General features: G+C 47.7%; 1 protein-coding gene across 1 annotated transcript in view; it reads left to right on the top strand.

The window, feature by feature from the left end:
- The first annotated feature begins 1994 nt into the window (after positions 1–1994).
- The window catches only part of CNGA2 (cyclic nucleotide gated channel alpha 2), a 23570-nt gene continuing 5665 nt past the window's right edge, over positions 1995–19899 (top strand). Inside the window, exons 1-4 of the mRNA XM_019540293.1 lie at positions 1995–2138; positions 15506–15652; positions 17105–17200; positions 18332–18496. Coding sequence (XP_019395838.1) covers positions 15537–15652; positions 17105–17200; positions 18332–18496 — 377 coding nt within the window. The 5' untranslated portion in view covers positions 1995–2138; positions 15506–15536. The remainder of the gene's footprint in view (positions 2139–15505; positions 15653–17104; positions 17201–18331; positions 18497–19899) is intronic.

Below are 19899 nucleotides of genomic sequence, written 5' to 3'. Positions count from 1 at the left end.
GTTACATGACTCCAGATGCTGGAGCTTCTAGAAAAACAATGTGCTACGAGATTCATAATAGCATTGCAGAAGCTGGCAAATTGATTTTGCTAAAAAAATCAGCCATTTCTGACATTTTAGCCCCCACCCCCTTGGCAACTGTGTAGGTATCTCTCTCCTGCCCATCAGGCATGTAGAAACTGGCTATTCCCTATCATTTGCCTATTAGAGTGGTCTCCTAAAAAAATAACAGCTTCTTAAAAAAAATGACCTCATGAAATCTCTCTTGCCTAATTTCTGCCTTCCGGGTAGTTTACACCTTGACTAGCTCACTTTTGCTGGTGGTTATCTGTCTGTTGAAACTGGGGCATAGGAGTTTAACAAATTGATGGTTCCTTAAATTTTCAGGCTGCCTGACTTCTATAGTGCAGTCCGGACAATAAAGAAACAACTGGGCTGCTGTATTCAAATGCAGCCAACTTCCAAAGAGCAAAATCTGTTGCGCAGCACTTGACAATCCACAGACCTCCAGAGCTGAAGTAGTTTACATTGCTTCTGGCCCCAATTATTGTGGTTGCCAGAGAGCAGTGCTGTGGACAAGCAAGTTGACTCTGCTAAGCTGCCAAGCTGATTAACTGGTCTGGGTGCAGAATTGTGTGGATGTAGCTCCCCGGTCAGGTGCCAGGCTGTGTTAGGCTGTATCCTTTCAGCAGATACGGCAGGTCAGGAGCAGGGTTTACCTTCTGCAGTCCATACACAAAAGCTCAGCATTGGGTTGCTATTAATAAAATTCCCTGAACAGCAGCTGTCCGTTTCATGGCAGCTGATGCAAGGCTCGCCTTGGCCAGCTCTGGGCCCCATGTTGTTTGCTGCCTGGTGCCACTGCAGGCCCAGTTGTTCATATCCAGGATGAAAGTCCCAATTCAGGGAGTCTCTTGGGGCACCAGGACACAGCCCCAACATTTGAGACCATCCAGGAAGAAACCAAATCCATGCTTATTTTATTTTCTGCTCCTTACTACAATTGATAGGTCAGGGAAGCACTCTGTAGAAGCAGAATTCATGGTCTCTCTGTCTCGAATGCTGTAGCACTCATCACTGCAGGGTGCTCATCCAGTTGTGCACCTCACAGGAAGGCAGGGGAGGGTTGAAGCATTTGTCACAGCTTGTCAAGGGCTTGGAGATCTGTGGACTCAGAGTGGTTACAGAAGTGTAAAGGGTGGCTGTTATTTCCAGTTGCTCTGTTCCTTTAAAGCTTTATGAAATGCTGGGCATGAGAGGCAAGGGGAAGAGAAGGGAAGGAAGGGACACTAGTCCAGGGAATATCCTTTCCAGGCCAGTGGGGATTCATTTAGAACAGTGGTCTCCAACCTTTTAAAGGTGAAGATCATGTTTTGAAGTAAAGGGCAATCCAGGTCTCCCATGCTAACCCCTTGGTCTGCCTCCTCTCCCCCTGTCCTGGACCCCCTCCCCACCCAGCAGGTCAGTTGGGGGAGGGGGCAGATCAAGGCCCCTGCAGTGAGGAAGGATGTGGGGCAGGGGCAGGGGTGAGTGGGGCCCAGGGGAGAGTTGGGTTGTCCAGGCACATGGGGAAAGGGGGCTCCTACCACCCGGTGGAGGCCTGGGGGGCATGTGCCCCCTTCAATCTGTGCTCAGGGCAAGGCAGCTGCTGCTGCATGCTGGGCTTTGTGCTCCAAGCTATATCTAACAGTGCTAATATTGTGTGGCACCCCAGGCGGCGGAGGTATTCTGGTTAGGAATCACTGAGCTAGAGGGTGATGGTGAGTGAGGGACTTTGGAAGGAAGTGGAGCAGCTCCAGGTGCAGAGGTACTGGAGGAGAGGGTGGAGCTTTTATCTCTCCTCCCCTGTCATTCCCCAGACATAAAGCCTTCTGTGATTAACTCCTGTGAAGTACACCTGGTGTTCAGGGAGTAGGGGGAAACACACAGGGGATAAGCACATTGTAGCATGGAGAGAGAGGGAGAGATGAGCTCTGAGCCATACACAGAACATTTCCTTGTTGCTGGGGGCACCAACTCCACCCCTTGCATCTGAAAGTTTTCTCTGTTGCTCTGAGGGCTACCAGCCAGGCTCCCAGGGCTGGGAGAGAAGGGCAGCACCTTGCCACAAAGGACGGAGCTGGCTTGTCTTCAAATCAGTAAGTGCATTTTTAAAAAAACCCAAAGTTTGTTCTGTCTTCAGAAGCTGCTTGAAAGTCACTGGTGTGATGAACTTCCACCAGTCCTTAGCTGTTTTTGCAGCCCATAGTGGTAACAGCAGGTTACGTGTGGTTTGTTGAATGCACCTTTGCAGCAAGATGGGGACTGGGAGGCTCACGCCTGGGGCACTGCCACAAAGCTACACTGGAACGCACTGCTCCCAACAGTAGAGGCTGCTCCAGTGCTGATTTTGCCCTCTAGACACTGTGCTGCTTGGGACCTCTGACTAGTAAGTAAGTGAGTGCCAGTGAATTTCCCACATGTGATTGTACCCCATATGCTGGGCCTCTAATGGTGGGGTTTGCATGAATATCACTGTCCTTCTGTTGTATGTATGTCACTATATATATATGCTTTGTGATGCATGTGTTCCCTTCTCCAGCTAGCTGCACATAAATACATGTGGTGAGTGTCAGTGTTGCCATGTGTGAGCTCTGTGTGTAACCTATATGCTTATTGCTTGTCTCTCTGAACATCATGCATGTGTGGATGACATAATTTGTGTATAACTTTGTCTGTGTGTCCTGTCTTTGATATAGGAAGAAGTAGTGTTATGTGAGTACAACTCTGTTTTTAAATCAGTTGGCTATTTGTCCATGTTTCTGTATACTGTAGTGTGCCTGGCCCCATGAAGTATCTTTTGATGCCACAGTACCCATGTGTGCCCTGTGCTTGTTGTGTTTATCATTAGTAATATCTATGCACATTGCATATCACACTTATAACAGAGGGTAAGTGCTCATGTGCCTCTGCATGTGCGTGGGGTATAGACCAATGGCCAGGGACATAGAGGTACCAGGGACTTTTTAAGGTGCCACTAACTTAGTTTCCGCCATATGAGTGCATTAGGGATCCTTTGATCTCCTGCAGCTGGGGGAATTCTCTCATTCAGCCTTTCTGGTCAGAAAAACTCACATTGCCACACTTAGGCCTTTTGAACTGAAGGGATCTGTTTCCGCCAAAGGTCAACAATGGATTACTTTTCTGTGACCGACTGAGAGGTCAAGAGCACAGAAGGTTCTGAGGGCCCATTCCTCCTGATGCGGGCAAGGGTCTGTCCTTGCTGGATTTAATGATGACTCAGGGAAATAACAATAAACAAGAAGCTTCCATAAAGAGTGTCATGGTTACGCAGCCAGCTGTGCTTCTGACCTCTTCAGTCTCTCCCTCAGGCATAGGCCTTGTGCCTTCACATCCCCTGGGATGGAATCACGGGATTCTTCCTCTCTTATACCAAGCTCTGAGCTGCAGTTCCTTGTGTATCAACCATGCTTATCTAACAAATCTAGGTGGGTCCACAGCTACGGTTTTACCTTTAAGGAGTCTGAGCCCAGTGGTTAAGACCAAGATTGGACAGTCTTTTTAAACTAAGGTATTTTTTTATCTCAAAGTAGTCATACTGGGCATATTCCAATTACTAGATCAATAGGAGCCTTAATGAACTGTTACAAGGTAGCTTCACTTCAGCTATTAAGTCTTTTGTTGTGCTATCTATAAAATGAACTCTTACAGGCTCTTCCCTTCATATAGCTATCCCATGCATAACCAATTAGTGAGACCAGAGGCTGATCCTACAATTACATGGTCAGTGAGAGTCCCCAGCGACTATGCAGCAATGTTTTTAAAGTGAGGGTGAATCGTGTCTGGGCAAGCCTGTGACTGGAAGCTAAGGCTTTTAAACACCGTACAGCAAGGTGCTGCAAGCTCCCCTAGCACAGTTCTGCCATCACAACTAGCTTCTGACTTGCAGTGCCCTGTCCTTGCCCATGAAGCATTCCACCCCTGACTGAAAAACTCCTTAATCTCGACCTGCCATGGCCCGGGCTTTCCCAATCCTAGACCTCTTCAGACCTCTCATCGCAACTAAGCTTTTAGACACCCTTGTTGCTTTGGTGGATGGCAGTTTGGCAACTAACTTAATTACTATCAAGCAGAGTCCTGGTTGTGCACTACCTGTTTGGGGACACTGCTGCTCTTTGTTGACAGCTGGGTGCAGTTCCAGTGGTGGGTGTGTTAGCATTACAACTGCAGAAGGCCAGGGAGCCTCTAGACACATCCCTCCTTCTTGCCCGCTCTTAGCTGTTCAGGCAGCAATTTCTTTCTCCCTGTTCTGGGCACAAGCTCTTCTTTGTTGTTCCCAATCCTGCCTTTAGCAGACTGTTCTGTGTACATCAGCTTTATGTGCCAAGACAGTCTCAAGAAATCCTTGTAAACTTCACCTGCTCATACTCATGTGCACTCACTGACAGGGCAGTGGAGCTCCTGTCTCCTGCTTCCAGACAAAGTCAGCCACCCCCCTACCCTTCCCAAGCTCCTTCCTTCCAGCATGCACAGGGTCTGTGAATCAGTCAGACCCTCATAGGCTTGTGTGCTGTCTTGATGCTGCCACCAACTCGTAATGCCCTAGTTATGAAGCATGCTGTGTTCCAGATGCATCCTCAAAGGACCAACATTATTGGTTGTTGAGGATGTATTAGTCTCCAGGGAAACAATTGTTTTATGATGCTGTGGTGCTGCATCATGATGTTACACTGATGTCTGCTTTGACATCACACCATTGCTTTCACCTGTGTTCTTTGAGTAGGTGTTTATCATTTTCTGCTGTTCAGTGAAAAGGATATGCCAGGCCTGCTTGTGTGTGTACATGTGCTCTCTGCACAAGGGGAATTGCTTTTACATCTTGCTTGGAGTCTGTGTTGGGAGCAAAAGGCTGTGTGGGTTCTGTCCCAGTGAAAATATTTACTATTCCCTGATGCCCCAGCTTAGTATGTCCATGTACTTGAGGGTCTATTGCTCTGCCAAGACAGAAATCTGGGGCATGGAGCCTCTCACCCCACCCAAATAGTCTCTCACCAGCGAATGTTTCTTGCCTGCTGACTGATTCTAGCTGGTGCCTTTTTATTCTATCTTTCTTGACTCCTTTTGATGTCTCCTTTATCCTTTTGTTATCTATTTCTTTTGCGTCCTTCCCCTTGGCATCCACCATCTGACTAAAAAAATGGTGCAGCGTAGTGTTTCCTGTCAGGACCCTGAGGTCAGAGCATATGACTTATCTTCCATACCACTCAAATAAACCTTTATTGCCTCTGCTAAGGGATGAGAGGGCTCAGAGGCATGTGGAGTCATTTACTCCTAAGCTCCTGTTTTACGGCCTCCATGAAGTGACAAGTTCAGTGGTCTCAGTTCCTATCAGACAGGTGTCCAGATTAAAGCACCAGCCACCAGAACTGATCATAAAATCATAGAAAATTAAGGTTGGAAGAGACCGCAGGAGGTCATCTAGGCCAACCCCCTGCACAAAGCAGGACCATCCTCAACTAGATCATCCCAGCCAAAACTTTGTCTAGCCAGCTCTTAAACTCTCTGGGTAGCCTGTTGCCATGCTTTACTAGCCTCCTGGTGAGAGAGTTTTTCCTAATATTGGGCCTTTGTACATGCCACAAAATTGGCCTTTAAAGCGGCTTAAATGTCCTTTTGCACTGCTTTAATGGTGCTGCTGTTTACACTGTCGGCAGCATATTGCGCATGAAATGACTTTGGGATGTAGCAAAATAAAACATGTCCAAGGTGTTTTAGTTTTGCTACCTTACAGCCATGGAAGGAAGCACCAGGCCCCGTGCAGCTCAGGGGCTGTGCAGGCAGCCCGGGGACAGGCCATGCAGGCAGTCTCCACTGAAGGGGAAAAAAAAAACGGCGAGCCATTTCCTTTTTTTTTTTCTCCCTGGAGCCTGCCTGCCTGAGCAGCGTGGAGACCCTGTGCTTCCCTCCACAGCTCCGCAGGGGCCTGCTGCTTTCCTCTGTGGCTGCATGGAGGCTGGGTGCTTCCCTCTGCAGCTGCTCAGGGGCCCCCAGCACCACCTGGGCCAGGTGACTGCAGGCGGGTGTTGCCTGGGGGGCGCCGCTGCAGAGGAAAGCACTGACTCCCCTGCCGCCCCCTTCTTCCCCCCCCTGCTGCCAGAGAGGCAGGTAAGGATCGGGCCTGACCCTTGCATATATGCCACAGGGGTTTACTTTGACTTAAATTGAAGCAGGGTTTTTAAAGACCCTCCACTTCAATTTAGAAGTAAACCCCCGTGGCGTGTACAAGCAGCCATCTAACCTAAACTTCCCTTGCTGCAACTTGAGACCATTGCTCCTTGTTCTGTTGTCTGCCACCACTGAGAACAGTTTAGCTTCATCCTCTTTGGAATCACCCTTGAGGTAGTTAAAGGCTGCTATTAAATCCCCTTTCAGTCTTCTCCAGACTAGGTAAGCCCAGTTCCCTCAGCTTCTCCTCAGAAGTCATATGCCCCAGCCCTCTAACGATATTCATTGACTCTGATGCACTCTCTCCAATTGAATCACATCTTTTCTGTAGTGGGGGGCCCATAACTGGACACAGGACTCCAGAATTGGCCTCAGCAGTGCTGAGAGGGGAATAAACGCTTCCCCTGATTTGCTGGAAACACTTCTATTAATGCAGCCCATTATATTGTAGGCCTGCTTCACAACAAGAGCACATTGTTGGTGTATATTCAATTTATTGTCCACTGTAACCCCCACATCCTTTTCTGCAGAGCTGATGCCTAGCCAGTCAATCCCCAGCTTGTACCAGTGCATGGGATTGTTCTGTCCTAAGTGCAGGACTTTGCACTTGTCCTTACTGAACCTCATGAGATTTCTTTTGGCCCAGTCCTTCAATTGGTTGAGGTTTCTCTAAATCCCAGCCCTACCCTCCAGTGCATCTACAGTTTCCCTTAGCTTGGTGTCATCTGCAAAGTTGCTGAGAGTGCACTCCATCCCATCTTCCAGCTCGTTTATGAAGATACTGAACAAAACCATCCTAGGACTGACTCCTGAGGCACTCCGCTTGAACACGATATTGATTAGTACCATCTGATCCTGATGATCCAACCAGTTTTCTATCCATCTTACTTTCTGTTTATCCAACCCATACTTCTTTAGCTTGCTTGCAAGAATGTTGTGTGAGACCATATCAAAAGCCTTGCTAAAGTCAAGGTACATATTTTAACCACAGAATTGTCAGAGGGTCTCTCCTTCTCTACTGCCCTGAAGATCTGAGAGGGCACCATTGTGTCCGCTGGTTTCCCCACATCCGCAGAGCCAGTCATCTCATCATAGAAAGCAATCAGATTGGTTATACCTGATTTGCCTTTGGTGAATCCATGCTGCCTGTTCCTAATGATCTTCTTTTCCATGTGCTTAGAAATGAATTTTTTGAGGACCTACTCCATGATTTTTCCAGGGACTGAGGTAAGGTTGACCAGTCTGTAGTTCCCCAGGTCTTCCTTCTTCCCTTTCCTAAAGATGGGCACGGTTTGTCCTTTTCCAATCACCTGGGACTTCTCCCAATTGCCATGAGTTTTCTAAGACGATGGCCAGTGGCTCTGTAATCATATCAGCCAACTCCATTAGTACCATTGCATGCATCGTGTCTGACCTCATGCATCTGTACATGTCCAGCTTTTCTAAATAGTCCCTAAACTTTTCTTTCACCACTGTTGGCTACTTCTCTCCCAGAACTGTGCTGCCGGGTGCAGTAGTCCAGGAGCTGACCTTGCCTGTGTAGACTGAGGTAACAAATGCATTGAGTACTTCAGTCTTTTCTGCAGCCTCTGTCACTAGGTTGCCTCTCCCATTTCAGTAAGGACCCACCATTTCCTTGATCTTCCTCTTGTTTCTGACATACCTGTAGAAACTCTTCTTGTTACCTTTCACATCATCTCCAATTTCATGCACTTTGGCTTTCCTGATTTCATCCCTGCATGCCCAGTCAATACTCTTATGCCCCTCCTTAGTTATTTGTCCAAGTTTCCACTTCTTGTAAGCTTTCTTTTTTGTTTTAGCTCACTGAAGAGTTCCCTGCTAAGCCAAGCTGGTCTTTTGCCATACTTGCCAGTCTTCCTGTGTATCAGACTGGTTTGTTCCTGTGCCCTCAGTAATTTTTCTTTCAAATACAACTAACTCTCCTGTATTCCTTTCCTCAGGCTAGCCTCCCAGAGGTTCCTGCCCATCAGTTCCCTGACTGAGTTGAAGTTTGCTTTTCTGAAGTCCAGTGCCCTTACTCTGCTGCTCTGCTTCCTTCCTTTCCTCAGGATCCTGAACTCAGTCATCTCATGGTTGCTGCCTGCCTGTTACCATCCACTACTACATTCCCCACTAGTTCTTCCCTGTTTGTAGCAGCAGGTCAAGAAGAGCACAGCCCCTAGCTGGCCTCTCCAACACTTGTACCAGGAAGTTATTCACAAAACATCTCCAAAAACTTTCTGGATTGCTTGTGCACTGCTGTATTGCTTCCCAGTAGATGTCAAGGTGATTGCAGTATCCCATGAGAACCAGGATCTATGATCTGGAAATTTCTGCTAGGTGTTTGAAGAAAACCTCATTCATCTCATCCTCCTGGTCTGGTGGTCTATAGCAGACCCCCACCATGACATCACCCTTACTGCTCTCCCCTCTGACCCTAACCCAGAGACTTCCAACAGGCCTGTCTCCAGTTTCATACTGGAGCTCTGAGCAATCATTCAGCTTTTTTACATAAAGCTCAACTTCTCCTCCTCTTTTCCCCTGCCTGTGCTTCCTTTACTTTATACACATCTGTCACAGTGCTCCAGTCATGCGAGCTATCCCACCAGGTCTCCATTATTCCAACCACATCATAGTTCTGTGACTGTGTGAGGACACCCATGTGCTTGCTGCTCCCTTTGTGGGCAATGTCAGCCAAGGAGAAAACCTGGGAGCTGAGTTCCTTCTCTTCTGCAGAGTCGGGCCTCAGGTATATTGTAAGGCTGTGATGTCTTCAGTAAAAAAGGTTCAGCAGAGCCAGCTGAGATGTTTGCTCTAAATATCAGCCTGAAATGGGGATGGTGCTATCAGGTTCAGTTCGGTACTTGACTCTGACAGAACTATGACCTTTCTCCTGTGCCTAGGGGAAGATATCTGACATGCTGCAGTGAAAGGAGAGTGAAGAAAAAGGCTGGAGCTACCTAGGGAGGCTTTTAGGTCTGAACCTTAAATGTTTGCATCTCTTTCCTCCCTGCTACTGGAGAGAGCTTTGGTGGGATTGGGGCTTTTGCCAGTCCATCCTTGAGGACGTGCAGAGTGCTTCTTTTGGTAAGAGACTTATTTAGGGGCCAGAAAACACAGCTGGATGGTGTACTTGCTAAAGCATTCCTGTGCTGTCATGGATTCCAGTGGTGTTGGGCTACAGTGTATGTGATGTAATGAAGGGGGAATGAGGCCACTTTGATCAAATTGAGTTCTCTGGCACGTCTCTGTGCATCTCAGACCATAGGCACCAATTCCATGGGTGCTTTGGGGCTCAAGCACCCACTGAAAAAAATGAGTGGGTGCTCGGCACCCATGGAGTCAGTTGCAGATGTTAACTCCCCCACCCCTCCAACATGTTTTATTAGAAGCAGCAGCACATGACTTCAGCCTGGCTCTGCAGCATCTGTAACGATTGGATATTTCAGCAGGGCTTTTGGTGCTTTTAGCTAAAGTTGATTCAATCAGCTATTAGATAAAAGTGCCAAAAAAGCCCCACTAAAGTGCTTGATCTTTACAGATGCTGCAGAGCCAGGTTGAAGTCACGTGCTGCTTCTTCTGGGCACGGAATGTGCTGAATTAAAAGTAAAGTGCTATTTTTGTTGGTGGTTTTTTTACACCTGCAAGCACCCACTGGCAAAAAAAAAGTTAGTGCCTATGTCTAAGATTTATTTCTGTTTCTGTGTCATCTTTTCACTCTCCGCATTTTATACTTAAACTTAACTCTTCAGTTCCCCCTCTCTCTGCCTTCCTCTGCACTGAAGTACTTAAAAGGAACAGCAGCTCTGAGGCAGGGTCTAAGGTGACTGCCTTTGATACGCACCACAGAAACATCTCAGAGAGAACAGGGAGGCCATACTTCACTCTGAGCACAATGTACACGTGAATCAGGACTATTCTCAAGGGACTGAAATCCTTCCCTTAAACATCCAGTTTAATACAATTGTCTGATATGAAGTTGACCAGTGTCCATTGCTGGTGATCTGGAGCCTAATTCTTCCTCATATTGAAAGAATCTTGGTTCTGTTCTTATATGTAAGCCATTTGTTCTAGTTAGGGGATCCTTATTGGGACAGGATCGGCTGTATGCAACTGATGGGCCCAGGTGACTGCAGATGGGAGTGGCCTATGAAGGACCTTTTTCTTTATTACAATATCTCCAGTGACCCTCCTGTCCTCAGCTGTACAGAACCAGTCATGTATAAATGATAATTTCCTGGCTGCTAGCTGAAACAGGACAATGGCTGCTGTCAGCAAGGATCTCAGGAAAGCATATTTTAATGTGACAAACTTTAATTTCAGATGCAGCCAAGAACTTCCATAAGATGTGTAGTTCACTAAGCAAACTTCCAGAGTGCTGCTCTGTTCCAGGATGGGGCTTGTTCTTTTCATAAGCAAACAGGCTGTAAGTAGAGCACCAGTCCACAACCATCTGCCTCACCACCCATCAGCAGTACCATGGTGCTGGTGTCAGGGTGGCTTTTCATTTTCTTCATTGCTTGGAGTCTTTTCTCTCCTCAGTCTTCAGTTCCCATTCAAGTATTCATGGGTGCGGCTAAAGGAGCTGCTTTCCGCTGCATGGCCTCTCTGGGGTCACCTCATTACCTTGCTGGTTTTGCAGCCCTGCTGAGAATGGCAGGAGAGCAGCCTGCACCTGTTTGTTAGGGCGGCACTTGATGTTGATGCCATCACCCTGGTAACATTCACAAGGATTAGAGCAAGCGGGAGAGCATCTTTCCACTTGCACAACATAATGAGGAGGCCACAAGGGAGGTGGGAGGGAGAGAGGTAGAGGAAGGCCTGGAAGAGTCAGGCTGGAGAAAGAGGGGGTGAAGAGAAAAGTGCTGGCTGAATAGAGAGACGGTGAGAGAGGAAGTTCAGGAGGGAGGGGAAAGAGGGACAGGGCACAACTGCTTCTGCCTAATGTGTTCTATCTGCGGGACATATACCACATATATCACTGGCTGTGATTTTTCTAAACTGCTTCTTTGTGTAGCCCAGGTAACTCGGGTATATACTTCCCTTCTCCAACTGAAGGGGATTGTTAGCTGGCAGGTGTGCTGTGGGGTGGGAACTGCAGACCACTCAGTTTCCCTCCAGCCCTATAGAACCAGGCCAGGACAGTCAGGGGACTTAAGTATATACACATTTATTTACATTAACTTATCACAAGGGAAAGAAACATGGATATAAACATATGTACAAATATATATATGATATCTAAACAAATAACAAACAATACCTTCTGGGTAAATGCCATAAAACCTTATACCAGTGCTCCAGAAACAGGTAAGTCTCAGGCAAGTATCTGATCTGAAACAGATAAACCACAAAATAAACATAATCCCAAGGGGAAACCCCAGTGCCCTGGGGCTTTTCCCAAGCCCTACAAGGAAGCTGGTAACTTCAGGGGGGCCCTCCCAGTGGGACCTCCACTTTCAGGAGCCCTTAACTAACCAGGGGGGCTGTGGGAATCATCTTTTCCCTGCAACTCAAGGCTCCCAGGCCTGGAGGGTGGCCCTCGTCCTCTGCACCAGGCTTCTCTCTCGCCTGCAGTGGGCTTCATGGGGGTCGCTGTCCCCTGGAACAGGGTTCCTCTATGCAGGGTTTCTGGGGCCTCTGGCTCAGCCCTGTCTGCTGGCTCAGTAGCCTGAGCACCGTCTGGCTCTCTGGACTTAACCTTTTACTATCGGTCGGAGGCCTGGGTTGCCTCATGCAACACCAGACTTGGTCTACTCCTGGACCCTCCGCGCAGCGCCTCCTGAACTGAGCTCCCAGCCTTGTTCCAGGGGTTAAGGACCTGAGCTGCCCAAGTGCTCCAAAGGTCCTTCTCCGTGCACTGTCCTGTGCACCATGTCTCTGGCCGCACGCCAGAGGTTGCAGACCCGAGCCTCCTCACACAGCTCCCAGGGTCTGGATGCCATGCGCCGTGCTGCACACCAAGAGCCTAGCTGCTGGAGCTGTCTGCCGTTCCCTGCTGATGGAAATCTTCAGGAGCACTTCTGGGCTACTGCTTTGCCCTGCTGAGCAGCTCTCCTCAGGTCTTTTAAGCCCTGCTCTTCTCTCTTCCGGATGTATTCCCCTCATGCTGGGCACCCAGCTCCTTTTATGTACTCCAAGGATCTGCCCCTGAACTTTTCCAGACCTGAGTGTTGCAGTCTTCAATCAGGTCCGGGGGGGGTGGGAACTCCTCTCCCCCTCCCCTCAGGAAAGGGGCATGACTTAACTCCTCTTGCTGCCTTCTGATTGGTGGATGGGCTCCACCAATCAAAACAGCAAGATTTCAAGCTTGGGACTCAACCCAAGCTCCAAAAGGCAAGCCTGTTACATCTGTTTATATGCTGAAGATGAAAGTGCTTTTCAAAGCCTATTGAAAGGCTGCTTCCAGCCGTGCCCTGTGGGATGGGGTAGTAATAAGGGTACTTATTTCTGGATGATTGCTATGGAAACTGCAGAGCATAGGCTGAAGTGTCTGGCTAAAAGTCATTGGGGGAGTCTAAAACTCAGACTTCCTGGTTCTCAGGCCCTTTTATTGTTGCCCTGTGGGGTCAGGCCAACTCTCAGGATCTCAATATTGTGCTATGAGACAGAAGGGTGTGACACAATTGAACATATACAAACACACCAATCAGTTAGGTACACACACACACACAACCAACCAACTCAGGCACATACACATCCAAACCAGCCTAGGCGCATGCATACCTATCACCAGTTCAAGCACATACACTATACACCCCAAAAGTTAGACAAAAATCAATTGTCCATATCCACACACTCAATACACATACACAGATCACTAATTCGTATATCATGCACACAATGACACACACACTCTCACCAGTTCACACATATACAACCCACCTACACATACACACAGGTAAGTTCTTAACTTGGATGGTACAGTGTGTATGTGTGCTTGGGTTACCTGGGATACTTGGGGGAAGGTTAAGGTGAGAGAGAAAGAGTTAAAGTGTAGGGAGAGAAACTTGCTAGAACTAGGATTAGAACCGGTGGACTAGAGAAAAGCTGGCTGAGGAACTGAGGCTGTCCCAGGGTTACTCAAGGTCACTGGTGCAAGGGAAAGAAAAAAAAAAAAAGCTTGGTGGCAAGGAGGAGACAGCTGGGAAGGAAACTGAGGCAGAAACCTGGTTGCTCATGGGAAAAGGAAAAGGCAGTGGGGATAAGACAGTGGCAAAGAAACAGGGGGTTTGGAGGCAGAGAGGACCTCAGGACAGGTGTTGGAGGTGGCAGTGAGCCAGAAGCAGTAGAGGGAAAAATGAGACAGAAGTTAGAGGGGCGAGGAGGAGAGATTGGAGCAGGGCTGAAACACAGTAAAGCAAAACCCAACTTAGGGGTCCAAATAACAGGTTTATTAAACAGACAACACGCTACAGATCCCCATGAAGTTGTTATCACACACACACACACACACACACACACACACACACACAAAATGGCAGCAGGAGAAAGAGACTCAGTGGAAGGGTTGGGGTCCAGGTAAGGAAGAGACACAGAGTCCAAGTCCTTGGTTGAAGAGAGGGTAGGGGGTGATACCTACCTATCCAGGCTGGAAAGGGGTCTTTGTCCAGTAGGTATTGTCCAGAGTGGGGTCCCTGGCAGGGCCTCTGGGTATATAGGTGGTGTGGCATGGTGCTGGTCCACATGGAGAAGGCATCTTCACTACCCCCTTTTATGGGGCAGACTACCTTATCTCCTATGGGGATGGCCTGTCTAGTCAATGCCAGTCCTGTTCCAGAGGGTTCCAGGTGTTCATACTGAGCATGTGCAGCCTCGGCACAATGGTGGGTTGCCTCATCTTTTGTTTCTTGAATGCTGAGGGTGGTTCCAAGGGCTGGGTTGTTGGTCCAGGTATTTGTGTTGATGGTTCGGTCCTTCAGAGGGAGCTATTTTTAGACCTACTGCCATTGTCTCTCAAACACCCTCATTCATCCCCATTAATTCAGGAACGAAGTTGCATAGGTGGGGTAGGTGTGAGTCATAGATTACACAACCGGGCATGGGGATAAGATGGAGGCTTGACATTACAAGATGGAAACTTGACATAACTTATGCTAACTTACATATATAGGCCTAAAACAGTAATCATATAATATCAAAGCATTAAAAAAAAATCAATACAAAACATAATAATTATCACTTATAAAACAGTGGAAAGCTATATCAAAATAGCATGGCACTTATTTGCAGAGGGGAGAGAAAAATAAAACTTACTACCTAAAATAAAATGTTAAAGCTTATCCTACATCTTAGCTTATTTATACTTATCTATCGGGAATAGAGAGAGAGAGAAAAAGTCAGAAATGGTTGGGGAAGGGGAGGGAATGCATTTTAAAATAAATTAAAAAAAGAAAAACGGGGTTTTGCTACATTATCATTGTAAGTCCATCCTTCCTTCCATGTATGGGCAAGGTATGCACCAATGTATTTACACAGCCATGTTTCATGATAACTGCCTATGATAGGTGTTTGTGCCTGAAAGCTTGCAAAGAACAATTTTAACAACTACAGTATTTAGTTGGTCTAAAAAGATATCACATTTACCCAAAGAACCTTGTGTGCCTGTGATGATAACATACACTGTGGGCCAATTTCACCTTCCCTGGAAGTGCCAGATGTAAGTGACACTTGGAGGTAGACCTGGGAAAGGGAGGAGCACTGATCTCACCTAGGTGGGCAAATCTAGTGTTTATAGGTTCATTCTGTTCTAGTAGAGGGAGTCCCAACCTGTAACATGTGAAGGGGGAGGCCATTATTAGGGGTGCGCGATGCGGGCCAATTCAATTCAGATTTGGCCCGAATCAGGGACAGTGATTTAATTCGTTGATTCGGATCACTGTCCCTGATTCAATGCGGCCAAATTCGAATCTGAAGACCTAAAAGTGGACCAGAAGTACATCTGATCTGGGTCTGCTGCTGAGCACGCTGGGGAGCCGGCTTGTGCTTCTGTGGAAGCCCCAGCATCACAGCATTCATGAACCCCTGCTACCTAGAGGTATGTAGAAAAAACACTTAAAGCTGTATCTATGTCTGAATTGATTCAGAGGGATTAAAAGGTCCTCTGATTCAATTCGGATTCAGAGATTCAGCCACTGAATCGGGCTGAATCAAATCAGGGACTGAAGCTTCGCACAGCCCTAGTGGTTATACCCATATGCTCTGTTACTGTATAGGGTGCCCATGCCATACATAGGTTCTCGCTTGACAGTGTTCTGTTCTTTCCTGCTTTCTGGGGCAGGGTGCAAAGCTGGGGCCTTTTTGCATGGAGGATGACGGCAAAGAGTAATGGTCTGAAGAGCTCACTTGCCAACCACCACCCTCCCCGGCTGTCTGTCAAAGCCAACTCCGAGGATGATCCAGACAAGACTGAGATCAGCACAAGCAGGTCAGGCTACTCTTTGGTTTGGAACTGGAACCTGGCTCAAGAAGTTGGTCAGCAGAGGCAGCAGGGGCCTATTAACGCTGAAAGGGACTAGTAGGGTCACATGGGGTTCAGAATCCTCTTGTGGAGTCTGCCTGCTGATTCTGTCAGGCATGAAATAATGGAGGTAGTGGTTGGAGAGCACTGCTCGGCTCCAGCAGGGTGACCACATGGGTGTGGAGCATTGCAGCTGCTCTGGGGCAAGTCTGTGTGACGGTATCTTATTTAAATGCTGTTCTGAAAGGGGGTATTCAAGGCATTGTCTGGTAGAGGTGTTTCCTCTCTTGCCATCCTGCTTGATCTTGCTATGTGTAACTGTCAAGCTGTAGGGTCTAGTTTGAAGCAGCAGATGCACTTTTTACTTTTTTACTGGCTCAGCCTGTGGTCAGACCAAGTGGTATGCTCTGGAAGCTCAAAAGTAGAGACTATCTTGGAGGCCAGAGGGGGACTTAGCATGAAGAGCTTGGGGAGGAGCATGAGGCTTGATTCTCACGTCTAGAGCTGAGGTGCTGCCTTGCGGCTTGGGCAGGAAACCTTTGAGTAGGTTTGACTATATTCTCCAGTAGCTGTGTTCTGTTAGGAAAGACTGTTGGCACCTGCTTAAGACACATTTTGACTTTGGGGCCTACTTCTGAGAGATCTGTCAATGGGGTGTGTGGGCAATGTCTTAACTACTTATATTGCCCCCATTGTAACTGAGCACTTCATAATCTTCAGTGTATTTGTCCTCTTGCTCCTGTCAGATGGGGAAAATGCTATTATCTCCACTTTACCCATGGGAAGCAGAGGCAGGGAGGCTAAGTGAGGTGAACAATGCCACATGATAAGTTTGCGATGGACCAGAGAACTGAACTTTGGGATCCTGGCACCCTAACAACCAGGTCATCCTACTAAGAGCTAGCACCTTGGAAATGCAAACAAGCCCCAGGGCATGAGCCCATGAGGGAGAGAATCCAAAGGGATATCCAGACCCTGTGACACTTGATTTAGCAAACTATGCAGTCACTCCAGCCTATCTGAGCCATCGTGCTGCATCTCCTGTAGAAAGCCAAATGCACCCGTATTGCTTGAGGGGAGTGACAGGGCGAGATTATTTGCAAGAGCAACCTCTCCAGGGCAGAATGGAGAAACCAAGGATTGGAATAAGAGAGGGACTTAATTCCATTCTCATCTTTAGGGTGATTGTTACATCCATATCAAGTTTACTCTAACACAGGAGGAGCCATGCCTATGAGGGAGGCGCAGATGTGAATGAACATCCAAGCCCTACATAGACACATAGGGCAAGTCACAGAAGTCTGGGATGGACAATCACAGCATAAAGCCAGATTCCTTCTCTCTCTTCTCCAGGGAGAGTTCATCTAATGTTGCATGAGTGGTGACCTGTGACCCTGATCTGTCTTTTACCCTTTGCAGGGCTGAGTCTGCAGATGACACTTCCTCAGAACTGCAGAGAATTGCTGCATTGGACAATGCAGATCAGCCCGCCCGAAGAAGAGGAGCTCTGACCAGGTATCTGTGCCTGTAGGATGAAGCCAGGCAAGGGGAGAAGAGCTGAGTGTGGAGTCCTGTATGGAATTGCCATCATGCTTGAGGGAACTTGCTTAATCAACCTAGCTTCCAAAGGCTTTGCCATTACAGTTGAGCACAAAACCCTTGCATTTAGTTGTGAAAAGTTTGTGGTGAAATTGGAAGAAGGCTACAAAACATCACCACACAGTTGCTTGAAACTCTGCCTGGGCCATGGGTGGCTCTGAATTAGCAGGACTCAAGCCCAATTGTTCTGTTTACAAAGTGAAGCATTAACCTTTCAGCTCTGGCAAATCCTTCTCCAACTGCACTGGACAAAGGAAGTTTTTTTGCAATTGTTGCCCTTTCATTCACCTACTAAAGAGGTGACAATTTGCTGATTTTGAGGTTAATCCTGTGCAGAGCTGGGCACCCTTTGGCCTCCTGCTGCCAGTGACACCTGAATGCTTACCACCACACAAAATCTCTCTTGCTTTATGGTTCCTTTATGGTCATTAACAACTTCTTGGCTTCTGCTAATTCTTGCTTAGCAGACGAGAAGCTCCCTATAAGCAGCTGTGTACAGCGTTGGAATAGAGACGGTGGGTCCAGACCCTGGGAGAATGTCTTTGTGTTCATGAATTAGCTCTTTGTTTTGGCCTGTTTGTAGTGCTGAATGGGTTAATGGGCTTTGGCACAGGTGCGAGCATCAGCCAGCGCACAGGCCTCAGATTACAGCTATGCCTGTGTGAATGACTTGGAATAGGATTGTTAAAGATATGGCCCATAGACCTGTGTCATCTGGCCCATAGATGCTCCCAGACAGGCTGGGAACTCAGGGGTGAGGTGAGTTGGGGAAGGGCCACTGGCAGTACCCAGGATGTGGAGTCTGTGGGTGAGTCACTGCTGTGTTAACCCCTGCAGCTCCCTGGAATCACTCGCTCAGTCTCACTGCTCACCCTGCCATGAAGGTGGATCCATATACAGCCCACAAGGAGCCCTGTGGTCTGGATGTGGCCTACAGGGCAAAGTGAGTTTTACACCTCTGGGCTGAAATAAGTGTCTGTACTGGAGTTGAGTGGTTTTGTCACTTGGATGACCCTAACTTTGATTCGTGCCTCTTTCCCCTCTCAGGATAGTCCGGCTAGTGGTGATTCTGAGAGACTGGGCAAACAAAAGCTTGCGGGAAGAGCAGCAAAGGCCAGACTCCTTCCTCGAGCGATTCCATGGGCCAGAACTGCATACAGAGGATGGTAACGAGCAAGGGGACAAAGGTGGTGAAGGCAGCAAAAGCATTAAGTATGGTTTCTTTTTCATAACCCTCTGACTTTCTCAGTTGGAGGCCAAATGTTTTGTGTGTGTTGCGGGACTCCTCACCTGCCTGATGTGCTTCTCACTGTCACACCAGGGGCCATCAGGGAAAGGACTCTCTGTCCTGGCACTAAAAGGGAGGTGGCATAGTCTTGAGGGTTTAGCATGGTGACTGGAGTCACCTGTGCTATGCTGTCCTAGGGAATTATACCCAGTAGGTTAACACCATTTTTGAATAATTGGGGCCAAGGGTCTTAGTGCCTGCCAGCTGCCTCTGAGCATATATACAGATTTCTGTACCCGTGTGTACCTGTACCCACTGTCAAGCCTAAAGAAACCCTTGCACCAAGGTTCTGTTCTAGACCCTTTCAATTACAACCCCCCGCCGTGCCATGCTGATGGTGCTGGGCATGGGCACAGTGCCTTTCGTGCAGGGATGAGGAAGAACTTTAAAGAGTAAGCTGTGTTTCCCCATTTTTTACATGAAGAAACTGTGGCCTAGAACAGTATTTTTTCAGCCTGTTATTGTATAATGTCCCCTTCTCCATCCTTCCCCTACCAGGACTTCCCTCCAATAAGGCCAGGACCCTTTCCCATTAGTCAGCTAAAAAAGGTGGTTGTGACCTCTTGACACCTGTTTATGAATATGAATGAGAGCCCCAGGTAGGAAACCCCTGGTTTGGAGTGCATGAGTTTGGTCCCAACTCAGATAGGGAGTCTGTAGAGTGTCTGAAATGGATTCAAGTCAACAGCTAGGATCACACTGCAGCTATTAGGCCAAGCTCTGACCAGGAATAATTACATCTAGAAGGGATTCCCAAGGGGTTTGCAGGACTGAGTTACCCATCTGATGCTGTATTTGCCTGTCTGATTTCATCATCTGTGGGAGAGGAAGGGATTTCATTCACTGCTGAGCCTTCTGCTAGAGCGTACGTTGTGATGATTATTCTTTGAAAAGTCCTTTCATATCCAGTCCTTTCATCTCCACTGCACTTGGACACAGTGAAAAACAATAACCTTGCTCTTCTTTCTCGCTATAATTAAAGGGCAGAGCTCACTGACTAGTCTGGCCCCCACTATTATACATGGTAATTACAACACCAAGAAAGGACTGTCTTCTATAGGGGGAAAATATCAGAGGCTTATATCTGAGGCTTTAATAGCCAGAGAAGAAAATGTTCTGCCCTGTGAGGTTAAGGATAGCTTGTTAATTATCAGAGGCAGTAGACTCAGAATAAGCAGAGGGAGATGGAATAGAAGTATATATGCTGAATTGGGTTAGTATGGTTTTGCAGCCTCATAGCTTTCATAGATTTCATAGACATCAGGGCTGGAAGGGACCTCGGGAGATCATCGAGTCCAGCCCCCTGCCCAAAGGGCAGGAAGTCAGC

The sequence above is a fragment of the Crocodylus porosus genome, unplaced genomic scaffold (assembly GCF_001723895.1).
Source record: "Crocodylus porosus isolate Cpor-Errol unplaced genomic scaffold, CroPor_comp1, whole genome shotgun sequence".
NCBI classification, from domain to species: domain Eukaryota; kingdom Metazoa; phylum Chordata; order Crocodylia; family Crocodylidae; genus Crocodylus; species Crocodylus porosus.
The sequence above is the reverse complement of the archived record's forward strand: the minus strand, read 5'-3'. Positions and strand labels throughout refer to the sequence as shown.